Source organism: Pelodiscus sinensis, chromosome 12 (assembly GCF_052426305.1).
Source record: "Pelodiscus sinensis isolate ZL-2025 chromosome 12, ASM5242630v1, whole genome shotgun sequence".
In the NCBI taxonomy this organism is placed as follows: Eukaryota; Metazoa; Chordata; order Testudines; family Trionychidae; genus Pelodiscus; species Pelodiscus sinensis.
This window is the reverse complement of record NC_143063.1, coordinates 44,050,870-44,075,049: the sequence shown is the minus strand read 5'-3', so window position 1 is coordinate 44,075,049 and position 24,180 is coordinate 44,050,870. Positions and strand designations below refer to the sequence as shown.

General features: G+C 46.4%; 1 protein-coding gene across 8 annotated transcripts in view; it reads right to left on the bottom strand.

Moving 5' to 3' along the window:
* The window catches only part of LOC102454033 (uncharacterized), an 86,151-nt gene that overhangs the window by 36,957 nt on the left and 25,014 nt on the right, over positions 1–24,180 (bottom strand). For all 8 annotated transcript variants that reach the window (XM_089781529.1, XM_075939969.2, XM_089781525.1 and 5 more), the window contains 8 exons: positions 22,294–22,346; positions 20,438–20,565; positions 18,461–18,617; positions 15,127–15,307; positions 11,687–11,793; positions 10,052–10,090; positions 5,968–6,157; positions 5,160–5,295 (listed from right to left, as the gene is read on the bottom strand). In XM_089781529.1, the coding sequence (XP_089637655.1) occupies positions 5,160–5,295; positions 5,968–6,157; positions 10,052–10,090; positions 11,687–11,793; positions 15,127–15,307; positions 18,461–18,617; positions 20,438–20,565; positions 22,294–22,346 (991 nt within the window). The remainder of the gene's footprint in view (positions 1–5,159; positions 5,296–5,967; positions 6,158–10,051; positions 10,091–11,686; positions 11,794–15,126; positions 15,308–18,460; positions 18,618–20,437; positions 20,566–22,293; positions 22,347–24,180) is intronic.

Here is a 24,180-nt window from a genome sequence, read left to right as displayed (position 1 = left end):
GTGTGTGTTCACTCTTCTCTCACATTGGGAAAACAGAATTTTACTGGGACAAATTGTTCCTTGGCTGGCACATTTTGAAGTCGTATGTGATCAGGAGTCAGAAACAGAATCACATGACATTTAATGAGTCACAGCTAAGCCACACAACTCAGATCAAGTACTCAATAATCACAACAAGTTCTTTATCTATTGAGAAACATAGCATAAAATATATGTATTGAATGAATATGAGGAAACTATCTTGCAGTGGGTGTTCTGAAAAAAGGAAAATAAATTAAAGTATCATCAAAAAAATATCCCCTGTCACTTACTCACTTATTTTCCTTGAAAATTGTCCTTTGCCTTTTCTATGATGGCATTTTAGAGAGAGAAGGAGAGAGCGAGATAGCTGGGAAAATCATGGATTTGGGGGGTATACTGAAAACAAGATTTTTCAAAATTTGCAGCAAACTGAAAAGTAAAAAAAAATGTTTCAGGTTGAATGGAATGTTTTGATTTTTAAGTGATTTTTAATATTTTAAAAATACATTTAAAATCAATGGCAAAAAGAAAAGTTGTTTCAAATAGAAAAATCAAAAAGTTGAATTTCAAAATAGTCAAAATCAAACATTGTGATTTTTCAATACTTTTTCCCCAAAACAAAGAAGTTTAATTAATTAGCTTAATTAGCTAGACTTCATGAAATATATCAGTGACACTGCATCTGCATTCTCTCTCTCTCTCTCTCTCTCTCCCACACACACACACATCAGTTTGGACTGAAAATTTTTGCCCAACTCTAATATATATTTTTCCCCCTTCCCCTAAATAAGAACTTTAAATTTGCAAAGTCACGCACTCAGGAGTTAGGATATATCAGAATGAATGTTACCTGTAAAACCTTAATGTGGCTTCCTTTTATGTAAATATCATGATACAGCCTAGAGATGTGAGCATGCACCCAAGTTCACAATTAACCGATGATCCACAGAAGCAGAGCGGGGGAAGGAATCGGGGGGCAGGCAGGAGCCAATGCTCATGGGCAGCCAGCTTAAAAGCCATTTCCCTTGATTACCGTCTCCCATGGAGCTGCCTGGAGTGGGAGGAGGGAGGAAGAAGGAGGTAGACAGGACCCAGTGCTTATGGGGAGCTATCTTAAAAACACCAACTCCCACCTTGCCTCCCACTCCCATGTAAATGTGTATCCACTGAAAATTCTAGCAGTTACATGTTTACAAAAATAAACACATTTTAACATCCCTACTACAGTCTTTATTTACTTGATCACATGCTATTTTTCCCACAAACCTCTGCTTTGTTCAGTAAACAATGATCACTTAATAGCAGCTCTTCTGTATTTTGTTTTATCCTCACTGCTCAGTGTGTATCCTTATGCTTTATTTACTGCACAAACCCTGCTCTGAATACAGAATTATTTAATTCTTTGCAAGCTTTCCAGAAATGCTAATTTGAGTGCTTCTTAACCATACATTCATTTTCTTTCGCAACACCCCAGTGAGAGGAGGGGGTTAGATGACGGGTTGAGGCACAGAAATTAAATTAAAAGATTCCCATTCATTTTGGCTGCCTGATCTGAGATGACACTGAAGAATACTTGGCATTGTACAGAACTCGTTTGTTCAGTGCACTGTGCCAAGCGATTTCAGATACAGTTGTGAGTCCTCTACACTTCTGCAAATCAGACCCCAGGACCTCTAGTCACACCCGCAGAAATGAGTAACACTCAGGATAGGTCTACACTTCAGCGTTTTTCTGGAAAAACTACACTTACATCCACACTGCTGTTGTGTTCTTTCGAAAGAAAGTTTAAAGAACGGGGAGGTTTTTCCAACAGCGATGAACCTCTTTCTATGAGGAAGAAGCCTTTTTCCGAAAAAGCTTTTTCAGAAAAAGGCGTATGTGGACCAGGAGAGGGAGTTCTTTCGAAAGAAGAGGCCTCCAGGAAATTAAACAGGTGCCTTGGTGGCCACTCCATCCATACTAATCAACTGAAATGTGAGAGAGCATCCAATCAGTGTGGACGCGATCTTTCAAAAAAGCACATCGCTTTTTCATTGCGCTTTTGCTGTGTGGACGCTCTCTTTGAAATAAGCTTTTCTAGAAGATCTCATCTAGAAAAGCTTCTGAAAGAAGCCTGCAGTCTAGACATCGCCTCAGTGACCACCTCTGACAAGTCTGGCTTCAGTGACTTCTCTGGGAGCCCATAGCAACCCTGTGGCACAGGCAGGGATAGAATCCAGTTCTCTAGAGCAGCCATGACCAAGGCGGGGTGTTTTTTTCTTCCTGCAGTCCCTTGCCTCATTCATTGGACGCCTTCCATCTCGGTAACATATGAAGAAAGGGGCCCTACCGACAGCAGCATCCCTCACCACACAGCCCTGCGTGATCCCCCCGAGTAGCTCTGTCCTGTGCATTGAATGAGGGAAGGATCCTGTGGAAAATGTGACCATGGCATTAAAGGCTGTTTCATGACGCAGTGGTTTTCAAAGGGTGGGTGGTGACCCAATACTGGCTCGCAGAATGCAAGCCACTGGTCACCTTGCTCTGCACCCAAGGACCCTGGTGGCTAGCTAAGGCTGGGTTGCAATCCACGCTTTGAAAACCCTTGAAATCTCTTTCTCTTCTGACACTGGGCTGTGCCCTGGAAGTGAACTGCAACAGGTCTGGCTCCTGAGCAGTAGCGGCACAGGGCTCCCTACACTGCCCCTGTCCTGAGCACTGGTTCCGCATACTCATTCACCAGAAACCAGCCAATGGGAGCTGGGAAGGATCAGTGCTGCAGGTGAGCGCCATGGGTAGCTGCTTGCGTGTCTCCTACCTAGGAGCCAGACCTGTTGCTGGCTGCTTGTGGGGCACAGTGTGGTCCATGGCGCCAAGATAGGCAGGAAGCTGCCTTCATGCCATGGGAGGGAAGCTTGTGCCCTGATCCTGTGCCCCAATCCCTTGCCCCAGCCTTGAACTCCTCCAAACCCAGAGTCCCCTGCACCCTAAATCCCTCATCCACAGCTCCATCTCAGAGCCTGCATCACCAGTCCTTACCCTATCCTGCACCCCACTCCAGCCCAAAGACCCTCCTAAACCATACACCCCGCATCCCCGGCACTCAGCCCTGCACCCCTACCCGCTGCCCCAGCTCTAATCCCTCTCCTGCACCCCAAAGCCATTGTCCCCAGTTCTGCTGGGTCTCGGGCATCAACAATTTTCTTTAATTGGGTCACTGGAAAGGAAGTCTGAAAACCACTGTCATTTTGGTACACACCCTGGGGGCTTGACTTAAGTGACACGCCACCGGATCCTCTCAGAGGTCCAGAGAGGCCTGGGTCACTCCCAGCTGTTGAGGCCCCTAGCCATCATAAACAAAAAAATGCTGACACATGAAAACAAACTGAGGCACCCAAAATAAATGAAATGTAATTGGATTTTTTTTTATTTAACAAGTGCTTGGCTAGCCTTTTTTCTGTGCAATCTAAGCAGAGAGAGCGGGTCACATTTCAGTCTGATAGCGATGCTCATAAAAACAAGTTGTGAAACTTTTTGAATGCCAAAAAATTAACAAGTGTTTAAATCTGAGGCCCCCTTTGACCTTGAGGCCCAGGCCAGATCGACCTCCTGTCCTCCCCTCATCCTCCTTCCCGACTGGCCTTGCAAGAAACCTTAATTCTGGCATTTCCTGACTTCTGAGTGCTTGATTTTACAACCTAAACAATGGTCTTTTAATGGAGTTTTTTGCATGCAATTTCCAATGTTATAAATAAAAATCAAATCGGAGAAGTAGAAGTTCCGTTATGTGGATTCCTATTAACACCCCATAGATCATCACAAGGGGTGGAACCATCAGTTTCACCACACAGACCTTTGCCACACAGGTTAACAGAGTGACTGATGACAGCAGTCATTTATCATCTTCTTTGTGGACTAGGGAGATGAGACACTTTGCCAGTAGGAGTCACAGATCTCTACTGGCAGCAGAGGAATTGTGAGGTTCATGCTTCTCCCCACTTCCCTTCCGCCCCTCTAGCTTCTAGTCCAGCCAACCCCAGTCTCCCTCCAGCTCTTCAGCCCCTCCCAATCTCCTCCCCAATAGCTCACAGCCCCATTTCTCTCTCCATCCATCCAGTCTCCTTGCCCAACCAGTCTCCGTCTCCCACCCCATTCTAACTCCTGGTCTCTGTTTCTCGTCTGTTCTGCATTCAAATCAAGCCGTTTCCTTCTTCATGCTGCTGGGGCCCAGCAGAGGGGTCACAGAGAGCACATAGGAGACAGACGCTCTGCTTTCAGTTCTGCTGCTCAACTATTTCAGCCTGGAGAGTCCACTACCTCCCTAGGTAGCCCCTTCCAATGCTTCACCACACTGCTAGATCGGATGCAAACTTCAGGCATCTAGCTATGAAGCTCCAACAAAGCTTTACTGAGTTTTCATTGGCGTATAACCTGGCAGATTTTCACAGGGATGGCTAACAGCACATCTCTGAGACAAAAGCCAGGCCTTCTCCAAAGCGAACGTCAAATCCCTTTTTCAAAGCATGGGGTCACAACCGCTTCTCAAAGAAAAAGCCGCCAGGATTTCTATGAAATAGGCATAGCCAAGTATTTTTCCTTGCGCACATTCTCCGAAACAACTGAACCTTTCTGGCTGGCCCTTAAAAATAAGCAGATAACCTGAGCCCGAGGCAGATAACCAGCATGGACCATTTCAGCCCAAATGATTCAATATTAGTAAGAAGTGATAAGCAATTGAAAACAGGACTGTGGAACGGGACATGGCAGGCAACCTTAATAATACATGATACTATCAGCCCCATCTATACTAGACACAAATGCCCCCGTGTCCTGTTCCTCTGAGTCTTTCCCCCACAGATTCTAGCTCCAGGGTATGAGTAAAAGCATGAAAAAGCAGGAAAATCAAGTCAGTTCACCTGCAGGGTGGAAAGGAGGAGCACAAAAGGCGGGATCCCCACCAGCTGCATACCTCACTGGTTGTGCTCTGGAAGGGTGGCTTATGGGGAGAGCAAGGCAAGGCCAGCAGATATGCGGCTGAGCTGATCCACCAGCCTAGCACCTGCCTGGGATGCACCGAGACTTCAAAAGCTCCTTCAACAGCAGCCAAAGCCCAGCAGGGAGCAAAAGAACGGTGGAGAAGGAGCATACGGGGGGCTGACCTGCTGCGTCGGCCGGCACCATTCGCTGGATGACAACTCCCATGCGCGCAGGGATCGGTTGGCCTCGTTGCCTGCGATACTGCACAGCTGCGAATGAGTAGAGTGAGGCCCAGCAGATCTGTATCCCCTCACACACCTGGAAGGGGAAGTAAGCAAGACCATCTCACTGGAGCTGAGCACCACACTGGATTGGGCCCAGGGAGTTGGGGGTAAATGCCACGTATGCATTAGAGCAGTGGTCTCCAACCTTTTTAAGCATGAGATCACTTTTTGAATTTAAATGCAGTCCAGGATTCATCTCAAACACAAACACCCTTGCCCCGCCTCCTTCCTGCCCATTCTCCAAGGCCCCGCCCCTGCTCACTCCATCCTCCGTCCCTCTCCTATCCTCACTCACTTTTATCAGGCTTGGGGCAGAGGGCTAAGGTGTGGAGGATGCAGACTCTGATCTTGGGTTTGGAGTGTAGGAGGGGTTCTGAGCTGAGCCTGGGGCAGAGAGTTGAGGTGGAGATTCTGGGAGGGAGTTTGGGTGACACAGGGCTAGGACAGTGATTTGGGGGTGCAGAAGGGGTTCAGGACTGGGGCTGAGGTTTGGAATGCAGGCTCCAGCTGGGCACTGCTTACCACAGGTGGCGGTGCAGGGGACTAAGGCAGGCTCACTTCTACTTTGGGCCTGCACCACTCCCAAAAGCAGCCAGCAAACTCTCTCCATCCCTCAACCTTAACCACAGCCCTCAACCTTAACCACAGCAAAGAGATGTCGAAGCAGCTTGCCCATTGCAGAGAAAAAGATGAGACGGAGCTGTACCTGTTGACTCCCCCTAACTTCCAGCTCGGTGTAGAGTTGCCCGGCAGCAGACATTGCTGTTGTATCTTCCCCAACAACGCTAGATCTCACAACTAGGTGCTCTTGCTGCAGTCCTAGCTCTTCTAGCTGCTGCAGGATTGCATCTTCTATCTCACTGGAGAGCGTGGTGGCTCTGAACAGGTCAGAACATCTGTGGAGCAGAGCACAGCAAATTGACAGTGGCCATCAATCAAACACAAATTAAGAGCTCCCCCACCCTCACCCCAGCGTTTTCTTAAATAAATGACCTTTATCCTTGGCTTCCCAATTAAGAAATGCACTTGTAATTCATAACATCCCCTATCTAGGGGCCCAATTTGAGAGGTGCCGAGTACGTGAGTCTCTCCATGGGTCTGCCACTAAAAAGTACTAAGTCATGGAGCCGTGAGAGCCAGCAAAATCAAGGATCTATGGGGACTCCCAGCTGAAGAAGCATAGATTTTCTACTGCAGCCCCCAAACTCACTCAGCATTGAGGCCCGGAGGCCCTCTACTGATTTGTGCTGCATGGAATGGAGGGGACACCGTCTTCCTATATCTCACCCTTTTTGCCCAGAGGAACCATGCGGGCCCTCCAAATCTGCAAAGGGACTACAGAACAGAGCAGTCACATTTTCGAGCTGAAAGATAGTTTCCCAGTGTCCTATTAGAAGGTTCCAAACCATCCTGTGCACCAGTTTCAACAACAAAAGAGCAAGGTAGCCAACGTGACACCAATATTTAAAAAGGGCTCTAGAGCCGATCCTGGCAATTACAGACCGGTAAGTCTAACTTCAGTACCGGGCAAATTAGTCAAAACAATAGTAAAGAATAAAATTGTGAAGCATGTAGAAGAACATAATTTGTTGGACAAAAGACAACATGGTTTCTGTAAAGGGAAATCCTGTCTTACTAATCTATTAGGGTATGTCTACACTACAGCACTAATTCGAACTAACTTAGTTCGAATTAGTTAATTTGAACTAAGCTAATTCGAATTAGCGCATCTAGACTTAAAAAACTAGTTTGAATTAGCGTTTTGCTAATTCGAACTAGCATGTCCACATTAAGTGGACCCTGAACCGAGGTTAAGGATGACCGGAAGCAGTGCCGGCAGGGCATCAGATTAGGACTTAGAGCATGGAGCTTCTGTCTCAGGCTAGCCGAGGGCTGTGCTTAAAGGGACCCGACCCCCCACCCCGGACAGACAGTTCTCAGGGGTTCCCCGCTTGCAAAGCAGTCCTGTCTTGGAGTGCCCTGAGTGCCCACACTCGGCACATCACAGCATTCGGCCATCAGCCCAGCTGCACTTGCCGCAGGCTGCCATCTGGAGAGGGGGGTTCAATCAAGGGGCTTCAGGAGAGTTTCCACCCCGAGAAGCCCACAGAGCCACCCCAGTCCTCCCCATCGGGGGCTCGTACCCCATTCCTCCCTCACCTCCTTCCACTTACCCCTCCATAGCCCCCCTTCCTGATGTACAAAATAAAGGACACGTGTGTTCAAAAACAGAAACTCTCTTTATTGAACAAAACTCGGGGAGACTGGGAAAAGGAGGTGGGAGAGGGGAAGAGAGAGGGTGGGAGAGGGGAGGGCAACTAAAATGATCAGGGGTTTGGAACAGGTCCCAGATGAAGAGAGGCTAAAGAGACTGGGACTTCTCAGCTTAGAAAAGAGGAGACTGAGGGGGGATATGATAGAGGTCTATAAAAGCATGAGTGGTGTGGAGAGGGTGCATAAAGGAAAGTTCTTCATTAGTTCCCATAAAAGAAGGACTAAAGGACACCAAATGAAATGAATGGGTAGCAGGCTTCAAACTAACAACAGAAAGTTCTTCTTCACAAAGCAAATAGTCAACCTGTGGAACTCCTTGCTGCAGGAGGCTGTGATGGCTAGAACTAGAACAGAGTTTAAAGAGAAGTGAGATAAAGTCATGGAGGTTGGGTCCATGGAGTGGTATTAGCCAGGGGGTAGGAATAGTGTCCCTGGCCTCTGTTTGTGGAAGGCTGGAGATGGATGGCACGAGATAAATGGCTTGGTCATTGTCTTCGGTCCATCCCCTCCAGGGTACCTAGTGTTGGCCGCTGTCGGCAGACAGGCTACTGGGCTAGATGGACCTTTGGTCTGACCCAGTATGGCCATTCTAAGCTCAGGGTCAGGGGTCTCAGTGGACCACCTTGATTTTCATGCACACCTGTTCCTGGGTGGCCAGGCTGGCAGCTATCCTGCCCTAGACGGCCACTTTCCTGTGCCTAGTGCGGAGGTCGTGGATGAGGTCCACGATGTCTGCACTAGACCAGGCGGGCGCCCGCCTCTTGCGGACCTGGGCAAGCTCCCGGGAGCCGCCAGCCTGGTCCCGGGAAGAGGTGGAGGGCTGGGTGGCAACGGGTGGCCGGCTCGAGCCGTGCCAGGTGCAGGGTCTGCTGGCTGGGTGCTGGCAGGCTTGCACCTGGCACAGGCACCGTAGCCAGCTTGTGCCCCTTTAAGGGCTCCGGGGCTGGGAGGGGGGCAGAAGAGTTTCCCTGGTGGTGCCCAGAGTGGCCACCAGGGAAAGCTGGGGAGGGCTAGCCTCCCACTAGTTCGAATTAAGTGGCTACACAGCCCTTAATTCGAACTAGTTAATTCGAACTAGGCGTTAGTCCTCATAGAATGAGGTTTGCCTAGTTCGAATTAAGCGCTCCGCTAGTTCGAATTAAGTTCAAACTAGCGGTTTGCATGTGTAGCACCTACTAAAGTTAATTCGAACTAATGTCTGTTAGTTCGAATTAACTCTGTAGTGTAGACATACCCCTAGAGTTCTTTGAAGGGGTTAACAAACATGCGGACAAGGGGGATCCAGTAGATACAGTATACTTAGATTTTCAGAAAGCCTTTGACAAGGTCCCTCACCAAAGGCTCTTGTGTAAATTACATGGCCATGGGATAAGAGGGAAGATCCTTTCTTGGATTGAGAACTGGTTAAAAGACAGGAAACAAATGGTAGGAATAAATGGTAATTTTTCAGAATGGAGAGGGATAACTAGTGGTGTCCTCCAAGGGTCAGTCCTGGGACCAGTCCTTTTCAACTTATTCATAAATGATCTGGAGAAAGGGGTAAGCAGTGAGGTAGTAAAGTTTGCAGATGATACCAAATTGTTTAGGATAGTCAAGACAGAAGCAGACTGTGAGGGACTCCAAGAAGATCTCACCAAACTGAGTTATTGAGCAACAAAATGGCAAATGAAATTTAATGTGGATAAGTGTAAAGTAATGCACATTGGGAAAAATAACCCCAACTATACATACAGTATGATGAGGGCTAATTTGGCTACGACAAATCAGGAAAGAGATCTTGGAGTTATCGTCGTCAGATATCTGAAAACTTCCACACCGTGTGCAACGGCGGTCAAAAAGTCAAATAGGATGCTAGGAATTATTAAGAAAGGGATAGAAAATAAGACACAGAATATCTTACTGCCCCTGTATAAAACTATGGTACGCCCACATCTTGAATACTGTGTATAGATGTGGTCCCCTCACCTCAAAAAAGATATTTTGGCCTTTGAAAGGGTTCAGAAAAGGGCAACTAAAATGATTAGGGGTTTGGAACAGGTCCCATATGAGGAGAGGTTAAAGCGACTGGGACTTTTCAGTTTAGAAAAGAGGAGACTGAGGGGGGATATGATAGAGGTATATAAAATCATGAGTGGTGTGGAGAGGGCCGATAAAGAAAAGTTATTTATTAGTTCCCTAAATAGAAGAACTAGAGGACACCAAATGAAATTAATGGGTAGCAGGTTTAAAACTAATAAAAGAAAGTTCTTCTTAACACAGCGTGTAGTCAACCTGTGGAACTCCTTGCCAGAGGAGGCTGTGGAGGCTAGGACTATAATAGAGTTTAAAGAGAAGCTAGACAAATCGCTTGATCATTGTCTTCGGTCCACCCTCTCCGGGACACCTGGTGCTGGCCACTGTTGGCAGACAGGATACTGGGCTAGATGGACCTTTGGTCTGACCCAGTACAGCCGTTCTTATGTTCTTATGTAAGGAGGAAGGGATGAAGAACTGAGGAGGACTCAGTCTACATTTACCTTTTGCAAAGCTCCTGAAGGTTTCCTGGTTTTATTTTACTGTGGGGGGAAAAATAATAATATAAATGTCAAGGTAAAATAACATTCCCATATCAATGGCTGTAATTATGACCCCAAAGTAGCCACTGCACATATTTCACTGTGCTCCAAAGTATTATATCGTTTGGAGTTCACAGTTTAGAAAGAAATCAGTGGACACACAGAGAGCTTGAGCAGTTGTAAGTGTTCATTTATTTCATAACATAGAACTAACTAGAACCAGCCCAAACTGGCTGGGCTGACCCCTAGTGACCTAACTCAGTCACTATAACAAGATCTATATCTACAATCCCAATATACAACACAAAGCCATCCCCATCTTTGCAATGATGCTTCCCATTTTTCTTTCTTTTAAAAAAATGTTTATATCTTACTGGAAAAAGGTAAGAAAAAAGTGCAAGTCCGACACAATAAAACAGGGTGGGCAATAATTTGTGAAGGGAGGCCATTTGGGGAATTTCTGAAGTGGTCGCAGGCCACCCTGGAAGGGGCGGGGCCTCGGGCAGAAGGGGCAAGGCCAGGAGACTTCACAGCCCACAGACTATGATTGGTGAAATCCTGGCTGTACCAAAGTCAATGGCAGAATTTGAGGAGGGATCTCTCAGCGGTTTGAGCATTGGCCTTCTAAACCCAGGGTTGTGAGTTCAATCCTTGAGGGGGCCATTTAGGGATCTGGGGCAAATCTGTCAGGGATGGTACTTGGTCCTGCTGTGAGGGCAGGGGACTTGACTCAATGACCTTTCAAGGTTCCTTCCAGCTCTCTGAGATGGTGTATCTCCTTATATTATATTATTCCCATTGACTTCAAAGAGGCCATCTTTAGAGATGTATTTTTTATCCCCCACCCTACCCCCGTCACACACGCACAATGGCCAAATCTGTCTCTTTGATGTTACTGGGGGTTTGTCTACATCAGTGGGATCAAAATCTGACCCTAGTGAAGATTCCCAGAGATCCAAAGAACTTGTTTCTTATTTAATCTCCCTGTGACAAAAGCAATGCTGATTACTAATGATGTCAGACTAATTGCCAAAGCTTTCAGTCAAAGGGTGCCTTAAAAAAGAGAACCATACAGGCAGGGTGCACTATTTTGCTACAGCTATAGACAGCTAAGAGTTCCAGGCTGCAAGTAAAAAGGTTGTGGTGTTAAACAACTGGAGAAGGCTTAATGTGTTGTTATAGAATAACTCAATGCCTTTTACACACCTGACTATCCCGGAACTAAGGCTGGTGCCTATAATATTCCTTACTGTTGTTTCCCATAATCAGCTTAGATCCCCGTGGGAGAAAGGACAACTCTGTTGCAAGATTATTACTAGTCATAAGAAGGATGAAATAATCATCTATTTACGCTCTGCCAAAGATTTGCCACTAATCAGCAGGATCTTGCATGTGTCAGACGATACTAATTTTAAGAAAGTAGGAGAAGAAAAATGTTGGGTGTTTTTTTAATTCAAGTTGCATTCTATTTTTTTGAGAAAGTGCAGGAAATTCTGAAAACCCAGGCCTCTCTCTGGCCCAAAGGAGAAGGAAGCATTGTTCTTAGCTCAGAATATTGTTACACAGACAAAGAACCGAGAATCCATCCCACCTTACCAAGCCACTTCAGTGAGCTCCCTCACAGCTTCCCGGAGATCATGGTTCTGTTTCATCTGATGTTCCAGGGTTAACACGGTGACACAGAAGCCTTCAGGGACGATGAACTAGGGAATTGCAGAAAGGATCCCATTAAATTCAAAATCCACTACCAGAGATCAGCCAAAGATATTCAGGCTTGGCTAGTCAGAAAAGTGTGTGCAAACATGCATGCTCAATTTGCGTATAATCATTATAGCATTGCTCTCACAGTTGTGGTACTGCACTTACAAATTAGACACACAACTTTGAGCACATTTTGCAGGTACAAATTTCTGAAAATGCAGACTGGAGTTTAAGGGAAAATTACTTTAGCTACAGTATATTTTGTAAAAAAATTTCCCCAGACAATGCCATTTATTTAATATGGTACTGAGTCAGAGAACTGAAAGCAGACTTTTGAGAAGAATTTATTCTGTCCTATCAAATTTAAGTCATTTAGAGCATGAGTTTTTAAGCAAAATTCCTTACATAACTCAATGAAGAGTTCTACTTAGAAAACTAAGTACAGTCCTATGCCATGAGACAATGACTCAAAAGCACGTTCTCAAACTATCACAAAATCAGTGTTTCCTAATGTTACTTTTGTTATCTGGGAACTATCAGTAACCACATGGTTATATGTGGAAGAGATAAAGGCTATAAATGATTTCAGAGTATGAAGGAAGCTTCATCATGAAATCCTGGCCCTATTTATAGTCAAACGGAGTTAGACAACTAATTTCAATAGTCAAAATGTCACCTATGAGATTTCAAACCAGTTTACCTCAGTGTGATGTCAAACCGTGATAACGTAGCACAACTGTCATCAGGACTGAATGTCACGCAATATTTTCCAATACAAAACACAGGACAATGCACTCTTTGCCTTCTGAAACAGCTGTAGCTGTAAGCTGTAGACCTCTTCTTTCTGGGCCTCATGAGGAGAAAGCTAGACACAAACTGCAACTCCAATAACAATACTTAAGTCTTATAATGTCTACACTACAGGACAAAGTTGAGTTAAGATACACAACTTCAGCTACATTAATTGTGTAGCTGAAGTCTAAGTACATTAACTCGACTTTTGGTGCTGTCTACACTGCAGGAAGTCGGAGGAAGAGCACTCTTCCTTTGACTTCTCTTATTCCTCATGAAAGCGGGGTTACCAGCACCAACTGGACTGCCCTTCTCACTTTGAATTAGCTGTCTTAATGAGACTGCAAATTTGAACCCCGGAAGATCAACAGCAGCAGCTTCAATCTTCCTCTGCAGTGTAGATGTACCCATACAGTGCTTTCAATCAGCTCTCAAAGGGTATGTCTACACTGCCACCCTAGTGCCACCCTTGCAGGAGGAATAACAGTAGTTCGAATTAGGAGCTTTAATTTGAACTACCTAGTCCGTGCCGCGTGTAGCCGTGGGCAGGTAGTTTGAACTACGGGGCATTTAAAAATGGTGGCACCCGGGAACATGCAAATGAAGCCCGGGATATCTAAATCCTGGGCTTCATTTGCAAGTTCAAATGCCTACATTAGCCACCCTAGTTCGAATTAGGGTGGCAGTGTAGACATACCCATAGGGCTTTCTAAAAGAGAGCTGTACCATTATTCCCATTTTACAGATGGGAAAGCCAAGGCATAGCGTGGTGAAGTGGGATGCCCAAGGCAAGAACCCAGGTCTCCTGAGTCCCGGGCACTCAAGTCACAATCAGCTGTTTTTTTGTTACGTAGCCTATAATGGCTGAGTGTGAATAATTTTAAACACAAACTTTATTAATACTGTGGGATCAGAGTCAACATGTTGTATATATTGGTAAGCCAATGACTAGAAGAAAGGGAAAATCTAACTCTGTTGAAATTACATGATTAAGTAAGATGCCCGACAGACATGAGGAATATTGATTCCTTGTAAATGTTTAAATAACAGCAAACTCTGCGTTATGGTTTTTCTTGCTTACTGATCTTTTTGTTTTTAATGGCTAAAGCCTTACTAATGAGTATTTACCACAATGGTTATTACATTAGATCAGGCTGGAAAGGCTCCCATTTTAAATATTACCCAGTCTCAAAAACCAGGTTTTGAGTTTCACCGGAAGTTGAGCTATAAATAAAAAACATCTATGGTTCTAAAAAGCAACTGATTTTAAGAGATGTCCAACAATGAATTCTAAAGTATTAACAGATTTATAAGTATATGATAGACAATTAACGCACAACAACATATACTTAGATCATTTACTATGTAATCATTGCTTACAGGAGAAAACATATTGTACTTATTTCCACCATAAAAGTAATTTACTAAATAATTGCCTTTTTGCTACTATGTGCAGGCTTTAAAATACCATTCTTTTGCCTCTGCTGATGAATTCTTATGCTAGCTATTAAGTAATCTATTCTTAAAGTTATATGGATGTATAGGGTTTAAAAATAAACTAGACTATCACAACTCGCCAAACATAATGAAAAATACATTTTCCTTATATAAAAAAGTTGCCAAAATTACTATAGTCTTTTTTCAAGGCAGAACTTAAGCCCCCCGAATGAGGCAGACAAACTTTACAAGAGAATTTCATTTCTGAGGACTTAGATAATTTGATGGGCTACAAAGCTTTTTAACTGTTCGCATAACAGGTGCGGTCAAGATTATTTTCCACCTGATGGAATGTTCATGCCCTATTTTTAAAAGGAATTGATTATCTCAACTCAGTTTCTAATAGAGAGGCATACATATCGGGGTGGAGGGGAACCCCTTATTGGACCCCATCAGCAATCTCCTAGTTGGCAGTGTAAGCATCGAAATCAAAACTGAATATGCATGACGACTGCTCTACACTCTTCATCCTAGAGGTGGCAGTCTTGCCTAAACTGGTGCGAAAGCACATTGGCAGGAATTAAATAGAGGCTGCAAAGTGTATCAGTTCTGCAGGTATATGGGACTCCACTTTATAGGACTGTCAGTCCAGAATTTTTCACAGGAATGATACAAATACATAATACCACTTTTCTACTGTAGAAAGACATATTGTAACCATTCAGTGCTGTAAGCAGAATGTAGATTATTTCTAAGAGCTTTTTATATTTTTTTATATTTAGAAGTACTAGTATGACTATTTAATATTTGCACATAGCACTGTAGGTTTGAGTGCTCTGATGGGCATCCCCGTCATAGTCTCTTACTTTTTCTGGTTTTGCTTTTGGAGCAATTAAAAACAGGCTAACACATTGGGGGAGTTTACCACAAAACAATCTGTGCCCATTTTGTTATAACTTCTAGGGAGAAAGAAATCAAGGAGACGTAGCTCGAATCCCCAGATCTGTCACATACATGCATTTATAACCACACACAGATGTCATTGCAAAACTCCACTGCCTGGGAAGGGAGACTGAAAGATGCTAGCTCCTGGGGGGGAAGCTCACCTTGTTCCCGAGCTGCTTTTGTAAGTATGTGAGCTGACCTAGCTGGGCTCCTTTGCCCCCCACGTCCCGGGGGCATTGAGAGTGCTCTTCAGTGAACGACACCACAAATTCAGAGGTGGGAGGAAGAGACGGCTCCTTCCACCTAAAGCCAGAATTCTGACTAAGTTGCCCCGCTGCATCTCTAGAAGCACAGAAACAATGCATGTTATGCCAAGCATTGGGGAAGACCAGGAGTAAGACTGACTTTGTCAGGAATGCTAGGCTAGGTTCTCAAAAAAAATATCACCTAGGGTGGGAAGTCAAGCTAGATCAATGGTTCACAACTTCCATTGTGGCCTGCAGATGAAGTTCTTTCTGAGTTACATGGGCCAAAGTGGCGAGGAAACAGAGGCAGAGATGACCCAGGGATGTTTCATTGCTTTGCTGGCCTTGTGCTGCCTCAAGAGTAACTGGTTTAAAATCTCTTTTGCAGAGTCTGGGTCTTACGTGCTGTATCTATGTGGCATCCTTAGAGAGGTGAACTGAAATCCAGTGTGATCCTGACGCTGGAGCTTAAGCAACAGGGGATTTTGGGGGAACTGGCATGAATCACAGAGTCCAGCCACTTGGACCTTAGACTCTCAGCTCTCAGAAGGGGAGCTAAATGGAGGCTCTGCACCCAAAGAGTGCGCCTGAAGACCAAAAACCAGAGGCAATTCCTGGTCTCTGTTCAGACAGGACACACGGCAGATGGTCCCAAAACAGCAGCCTGGTGAATGTCCAGCAGGGGGCGTTTTACCAGGCTTGTGAGTTACAGTTGACCATGAACAAAAGAGTTTGTTTATATTTTGTCTGCTACTTGCAGCTGTCTGACAAATATTTTGATTGTATGAAATTCAGCCTATAGGTGGCTAAAGTGATGCTTGTGAATGGATACTGTTTGTTTATTATTATTTGCATACCACGCCAGACCACCTAACTGATGTACTCTAGTCCAGTGTTTCTCAACCTTTTTTTATAAAGTACCCCTTTAAAAAAAAAAAAAAGTACTGTCAGTACATACAGTTTTCTCAAACACACAATTTTTTTCTACCATTGCAACACATTTGTTTAAACAACTTAATCGTAAACAGGCAGGCAATGAAATTTTTGGATGTAAAAATACAAAAATAATAAAGCACTGTAAAACTTAAAACAAAAATTCAGTTTTCTCCAAATTTCAGTTGTGTTGACGTCCCCCCCCCCCAGACTTCTCTCAAGTACCCCTAAAGTTACTCGTACCACTGGTTGAGAAACACTGCTCTGGTCTACAGTATTGGAATTCATCTACAGATTTGACACCATTACCTGGGCTTGAACAAAGACACTAACTGGTTAGTGCACTCCAAAGCCAATTTCTCCCACCTTTACCAACTGCATTTATACAGTAAAAGCTATGTATGGGACACATCCAAACTACCTAATTAGCCTTCTACAACTGACAAGTACTTCTGCTGCTGTTTTATATATCTCTTGCTTTCTGTTATTTTCACTCCAATTCATCTGATGAAGTGGGTTTTACCCATGAAAGCTCATGATTCTAGATATTTTGGTTAGTCTCTGAGGGTATGTCTACACTACCACCCTAGTTCGAACTAGGGTGGTTAATGTAGGCAACCGAAGTTGCAAATGAAGCCCGGGCTTCATTTGCATCTTGCCGGGCGCCGCCATTTTTAAATCCCAGCTAGTTCGGACTCCGTGCCCATGGCTACACGCGGCATGGACTAGGTAGTTCGAATTAGGCTTCCACGAGGTGTACAGGTAGTTCGGAATAGAAGCCTAATCCGAACTACCTAGTCCGTGCCGCGTGTAGCCGCGGGCACGGAGTCCGAACTAGCCGGGATTTAAAAATGGCGGCGCCCGGCAAGATGCAAATGAAGCCCGGGAAATTCAAATCCCGGGCTTCATTTGCAACTTCGGTTGCCTACATTAACCACCCTAGTTCGAACTAGGGTGGTAGTGTAGACATACCCTAAGGGTGGGTCCTTAGTTCAAAATAAGCTATGTGATTTGAACTATGCAAATTGCGTAGCTTATTTCGATGCTATTGTGAAATAGCTTATTTAGTAATTTGGTACTGACTACACAATACCAAATTTCAAAATAACTCACTATTCCGAAATTCACCTTAACACTCATGGAACAAGGGTTGCCAGGATGTCGGAATAAGCCACCCGTTATTTCAAAATCTACAGTAAAACTCCTTTGGTCCGGCATCCAATGCTCCGGCACTCCTGATGATCCTGCACCATCGGGAATCCGGAAGTGCTCCAGGTAGCCGGACCATTGGAGTTGCTCTGCTCCCGGCTTCCCCGATTCAGCCACTGCTGAAACTGACCAGCAGCTGAATCAAGGAAGCCGGGGACAGAGCAGCTGGGGTGCTGCTGGGGGCGGCACTACCGGACCAACCCAGCAGCACCCCAGCTGCTCTGCTGCAGGTGTCCCCGATTCAGTCGCTGCTGAAACTGACCAGTAGCGGCTGAATCGGGGACGCCTGGGGCAGAGCTGGACTATCGGAAGGGGGGGCTATAAGGGATCTGGGGTGGCATCCCTCTCACCCCATCCCAGACCCCTCATACCCCCCCCCCCTTCCGATAGTCTGGCATATCTGATAATCCTTCACCCCCTGGGTCCTAGAGGTGTGGATTATCAGAAGTTTACTGTATTTTGAAATAACGGGCTGCTTCAATAGATACAGAATAGCTTTTCTGGGATTTTTCAGGTATCCCAAAATAGCTCCGCAGTGTAGACATACCCTAAGGTGCCACAGGACTACCTGTTGTTTTTAAAGTTACAGACAAACACGGCTACCCCTCTGAGAATTTTTTATATGATCTCATTCATTTTCCCAGAATAAATGGCTTTCCAGCTCACAAAGCCTTCAAGATAGCTGCACAAGCCACTGCGATGCACACATAACAGACACAAGACTACATGTACACAGAGGCGGCCCGAGGCGGGCTGCCGGCAGCTGGCGCCCCAGGCGGAATGCGCGATCAGTGCCCCCGCCTCCACAGCCCTCAATGGCGTGACGTCATCGTTGGGCGCCCCATTTAACGCGGTGCCCTAGGCGACGGCCAAGTCAGCCTATACGCACGGGCTGCCCCTGCATGTACAGGTATTCATGAGAATTTTGCTTTGCACAAACATTCTTTGGAACAAAGGATGCTTGTGCAAATGTTCACAGAAAGCAAAGGGAAAGCCACGGCCGGTGACTCAGAGGCATGCTTTTTGTTCAAAAGCCCATTTGTCTGCTGCCTTCACTCAGCTCTCAGAATTAGAATAGTTTCTCTACTTCAGTATACCTGTTTCTCACCTGTAATAAAATTCAACCAAGCCCCAGCCTCGGATGGTCAGATTCAGTCGGAAATCAGCAATGCACTCATGGAATACCCCTGTCCCCGTTAGACCATTATACACCACCGGGCGAGCTTGCTTGTCAAGTGTAGCACGAATGTCAAAGAATTTGCCACCTTGGGAAGGAAAAATATAGGCAGGCTTTCTTCAACATACGATAGAGTAATTAGCCAAGATGAAACAAACAGGACTTTTTTTTTTTTTGCCATTTCATACAGTTCCCCCATCCCTAAGGCTTTTATTTTTTTTTAATTAATGTTGTATTCATTTTTAAAGCTTCTGTGGCCTTTCACCATTTTAGGTGATTTCAAGGAGCTGGTTCCAAAGCCCAAATGGAAGCGCTGACTAATGGAGTCTGGAAACTGCAGCACTCATTTCCAAGCTAGTTAAACCTGAGTGACACAAGGATGTTCAGCACAACCGAGGATCTGAACTCCTCTCTCTGGTCCCTGAGGCCCGGGCAGGCAAAGAATGACACCTGAGCCTTTACTTAAACATACCACTGATGTCAATGAGATTGCTCCCACCGACTGGCGATTCAGAGGGGCCTGGGCTCCCAGCAGTACCCGAAGACCCGGCCCTTTAAATCACCGTCTGGATCGCTGCACTGCAAGTTTCGGGTGGGTGTGACGGGGGCTTAGGGCTTTCTGGGGAGGTCAGGGCAATGCACAGAGCACGCCACGCAGTGTGGGGAGGGGGGCTCCGGCCCACCCCTTCTTCCTGAGGCCCCGTCCCTTCAGGGACACTTGCCCAGGGCCCGCTATGACTGTCGGCTCCTCAGCATCTGTGCTTAAAGTTAAGCACATGTGTGGGTGTATCTACGCAGCAACCAGACCCCCGCAGCTGGCCCATGCCAAGCAACTCAGGCTGATAGGGCTCGAGCTGCAGGGATGTTTCATTGCAGGTCTGAGTCTGCAGCCTGAGCTCTGAGACCCTCTCACCTTCCTAAGCCTGGAAGTCCACAGAGCAATGTAGAGCGAAGTCTATAGAGCCCTGCACCCCAAGCCCACGTCGGCTGACACGGGACAGCCGCGGGGGTCTGGTTGCTGCATGGACATCCCCGGTAAGTCTTTGCAGGAGAAAAAGACTGGGCTTTGCGAGAGGGAATCACGCACGATACAGCCAAAACAGGATACACAACATTGTCATAGGGACGTGGCGCAGGGTGTGCGACTCTTTGAAGGGACACCTGGAACTTACAGTCCAGCCTGAGGGCTGGACTCTATAAACCAGAAAAGGAAGCTTCGTGAGAGAGGAGACCAGAAACCATACTGATTGCAAGCCCCTCCCCGCAGGCCTGCTGATGGAGGGAGGCAAAAGAGGCAGTTGCTCTAGGACCCAATGATTCAAAGGGGCCAGCTGTCGTGTTGTGGAGGGAAGTGCACCAGGCCCTTTCAATGGCCACCGGAGCACCACACAGCATGCTCCCAGCGGTTCTGAGGGCTGCCTGGGGGCGGTGGCATGGCATGCCCTGGGCAGCTCTCAGGGCTGCCTGCACTCAGCCCCGCCCCTTCCACCTTCCACCTCACCCCCCCTCACAACCACGGAGCTGGCCCCCTCCGTTATGCCCAGGAGCCTGGCAAGTCTGGGCCCTGTCCCCACACCACAAGCCTAACCTAGGAATGAACGAGTGGTTTCCTGGCCATGAGTCTGGCTGCTCTGAATCAAAGCCCTGACTCCTAGGGCATTTTAGAAGCACTAAACAGTACTGACTGGGCTGGTTTGGGGAGGGGACATGTTTGTTAATTTGGTTGTGGCCTCCCCCTTCTTGTATTCGGTACAGTCTCTCTGGAAAACATAGCAACCAATTAGCTTCACATGCAGAATTCCCCTTTCCTTTCACTGTCTTAGAATTCAGTGACATTATTTTCTAGACTCGAAAGCCTTTTGTTTAATACTGAAAAAGCTGGAGACAACCTGACTTCCTTTAACCTACCTGCAGTGAAACTGACTCGGTATATGTCTCTGATCATACCGTCGTCTGCCACGTCTGCCAGTGAGGCATTGGACCAGTCAATGCCAGCCTTCTTCCCATTGGGGAAAAGAACATAACCTACAGCGAAACTGAGAGAAACAAAAAAAACAGAACGTGCCTGGTGCAGGTCACGGTTTTCAAAGCTCAATCAAAACTATGGAAATCATGGAACAGAATGCTAGCCCTTTCAGGGAGGCTACAGGCCAGGCACCACCAGGTTAAGGGTATAAAATCAGGAACGGTGTGGAAAAAGTAAACAGATACAGCACAAAAAGCAGGGGTCCCACAATGCAAATAATAGGCAGCAGGTTTAATACAGACAAGACAAAATGCTTTTTCACACAATGTACAATTAACCTGTGGAACTTATTGCCGGGGGATGTTATGGAGGCCAAAAGTATAATTGGGTTCAAAAGAGAACTAGCTAAATTCATGAAGAATAGGTCCACTAAAGGCTGCTAGTCGAGATGGTCAAAGCAATCCCATATTCAGGGCAACCCTGAAGCTCTGGGTGCCAGAAGCCAACAAGGAAAGAAAGGGCTGAATCTCTCCATTATTGCTCTCTTCGTACATGCCTTCTCACAGACAGGCTACAAGGCTAGCAGGACCACAGGTCTCACAGAATGGCCATTCTTATGAGCCTCAGGCAAGGAGAATTTCTATGCACTTTACAATAGAACTGGGGGGCTGGTGAGAAAAGGCTTTGACGAACCTGAGAAAAAATAATGTTAAGCGAAAAAGCCAGAAATCAGCAAATCCAAGGAGAGTTCTGAAGTTTGAATCTAAATATTATAAGAGGACAACTGTGCAGGAAAAAACGCCTGTTTGACAAGAAACTTTAAACTGCCTGCCTTTAAGATGTAAACTGATTCCTCAATGTAAAATGACTGGTAATGGGAATTCCTGGATTTATTTTTCCCCAATGACTCCTGATTTGTTTGTGCATGTCACTTAATCACTCCATTTCAATTTGCTCATCAGTAAAATGGTTCAAATGTATCCTGATGCATGATGTTGACCTGAGATTTTATTAATGTTATAAAGTGCTTTGAGATTTCTGATGTAAGACGCGACAGCTGTACTCTCTTGTTAGTATCTATGGGTATGTCTACACTACCCCGCTAGTTCGAACTAGCGGGGTAATGTATGCATACCGCACTTGCTAATGAAGCCCGGGATTTGAATTTCCCAGGCTTCATTAGCATAAGCGGGGAGCCGCCATTTTTAAATCCCCGCTGCTTCGAACCCCGTGTAGCGCGGCTACACGGGGCTCGAACTAGGTAGTTCGGACGAGGAGTACCGGTAGTTCGGAATAGGCACCCTAGTCCGAACTACCTAGTTCGAGCCCCGTGTAGCCGCGCTACACGGGGTTCGAAGCAGCGGGGATTTAAAAATGGCGGCTCCCCGCTTATGCTAATGAAGCCCGGGAAATTCAAATCCCGGGCTTCATTAGCAAGTGCGGTATGCATACATTACCCTCCTAGTTCGAACTAGGAGGGTAGTGTAGACATACCCTATGTTAGTATCACACAAACTCCAGGACAGATTTTAAATGCTAGTCTCCAAACTTTCACTTGAAGGTGTGCATGAAATTATGTGGGTGTCTGGAAGTACTCAATTTGTGCCCTTAAATCAGATCTTTGTCTGAATGATCCAAACTGAGAGTGTAAATAACTGACAGTGAAAGCTGCACCCATGATTATTTGCAACCACAAATCTGTGGGGACCAAAAAGCAGGTCTGGCCATGGTCTAGAAAACCCGGCCATTCCAGAGCAGGACAAGGGAGGTATATGTTTCACAGACTGCTTGAACTTACTGTGTTGTAGTTGCTGGTATAGAAATAACAGTTAAGTGTGCTGAGGTCCCATCCTGTAAGAAAAAGAGTGGAGATGGAAAAGTATTCGGACTGCATGGAGCTATCACCTGAGTTTATGATGCGACTGATCAAAAAATTCCCATTTGCCACTTTCTTCCAGAAAGCCATGGATCTCACAAAATGCCAGATTCCAGAGAAAACAACGCTTATACAGATTTTGACTATTGCATTTTGCCAAACCTTCTTGCTAGATCAACTTAAGTACTAGACATTTTGTATTTCCCACAAAGAGCACTCATTACATGGAAATGCGGACCCTTCAAGCCAGATACATTAAGGATGCCTCTTGATGCAGCAGTGATGTTTAATGGCTTGCTGTGCTTTCAGAGCGAGGCCGTTTGGCACAGCATAACGGCATTACATGGAAGAAGCCGTGGAGACGAATGGGAGAAAGAAATCCACAGGGAGCACGGAAGAACCACACAGCCAGCAGGAGCAATGCAATGAGTGTAGGCAGTAGCAGCAGTGAGAAGTGAAAGATGACGCATTGGCAAGAGCTAGAAACTTGAACTGGAAGTGTCTGAGAACAGTGTATCGGATAGGAAAAATGCTAACTAAAGAACCAAATGCACCTTCATTCTTTGCGTACCTCCCCCTGCCTTGATCGTAGACTTTAGAGCAGTGGTGGGCAACCTGCACTCCAGGCCCACATGCGGCCCATCCAGGTTCTAAGTGTGGCCCAAGAGACATATTTATTTAACATAATTGCCCACGCCTGGGGTGGCCAGATTCTGCTGGTTTGTGTCCGTGTCGTTTTTCCCCCACCAGTATTTCTAGTGACATACACGTAAAGCAAGGGCATCTGAGGTGAGGTGCGCACAGGATTGCCCGTAAGCGCCCTGCACTCCCTCTGCATCCAATCAAAGTGCTGCTAAGGTTCTGCAAATTCTAGGTGGCAAAACTGCCCTATCCAAGAGACCGTCTTGCTTACGACAACCCTGAGGCCCAGGGCGATGAAGGAGGCCTCTCATCCATCCCACTCACTAGCCTGGGTTGCCCATCACCAGTGGGGGCCCGTCAATACAGGAGAACTAGGCAGTCACCGAGGGTGCCAAGATAAACAGCCATTGAGGGCTTTGGAGGCGGGGGCGCCAATCGTGCGTTTTGCCTAGGACACCAGTTGATGGCAGCTCGTCTAGGGCCACTCCTGCCCATCACCACCCTAAGTTGTGCTCCTTTCATGCCATTGCACTGTAAATTCTAGTCCACCATCTACTGCGAACGCACACCAAAGAAAGGTATTGTCCTGGGTGGACTCTCTACCCAGTCAAACATTTACTCCTTCCTATCAAAGCAAACCCCTGGGTGGCTTTTAATCACAAGCCTAGCGGCAGAAGTCATTGTAACTTCTAGGCTATCCATACACCCCAAAACAGACCCATTGCATCATGTCTCCAAGCCCAGGGCTACCGATTCGGGCTCACGCTATGGGGCTGGAGTCTGAGCTCTGAGACTCTCGCCTGGGTTCAGAGTGTGAAAAGTCTACACTGTTATGCTAAGCTCCATGCAAGGCTGTCCTTAGATTCCTGGTGCCCTACACACCCCGAGCACCTGCACTCCCCCAGTGTGGGGTGTTGGCTGCTCCATGGGGGGGATGGGGATCAGGACCGTGGGGTTGCAGGGGCAGGGCAGAACTTCTGGAGGTTGGGGGGCAAGAGCAGGACAGGGAGGCTAGCCAGAGAACAGGCCAGAGGCGAGGAGCAGCACAAACTGCAGACTAGAGGCAGAGTAAAGGGCAGCCATGCAGATGACCAGTAAGCCGTGGCAGTGTGCAGCCCACAGGGAGCCATGGGACAGGGCTGGCCGCTGGAGCTGGCACTGCCCGTG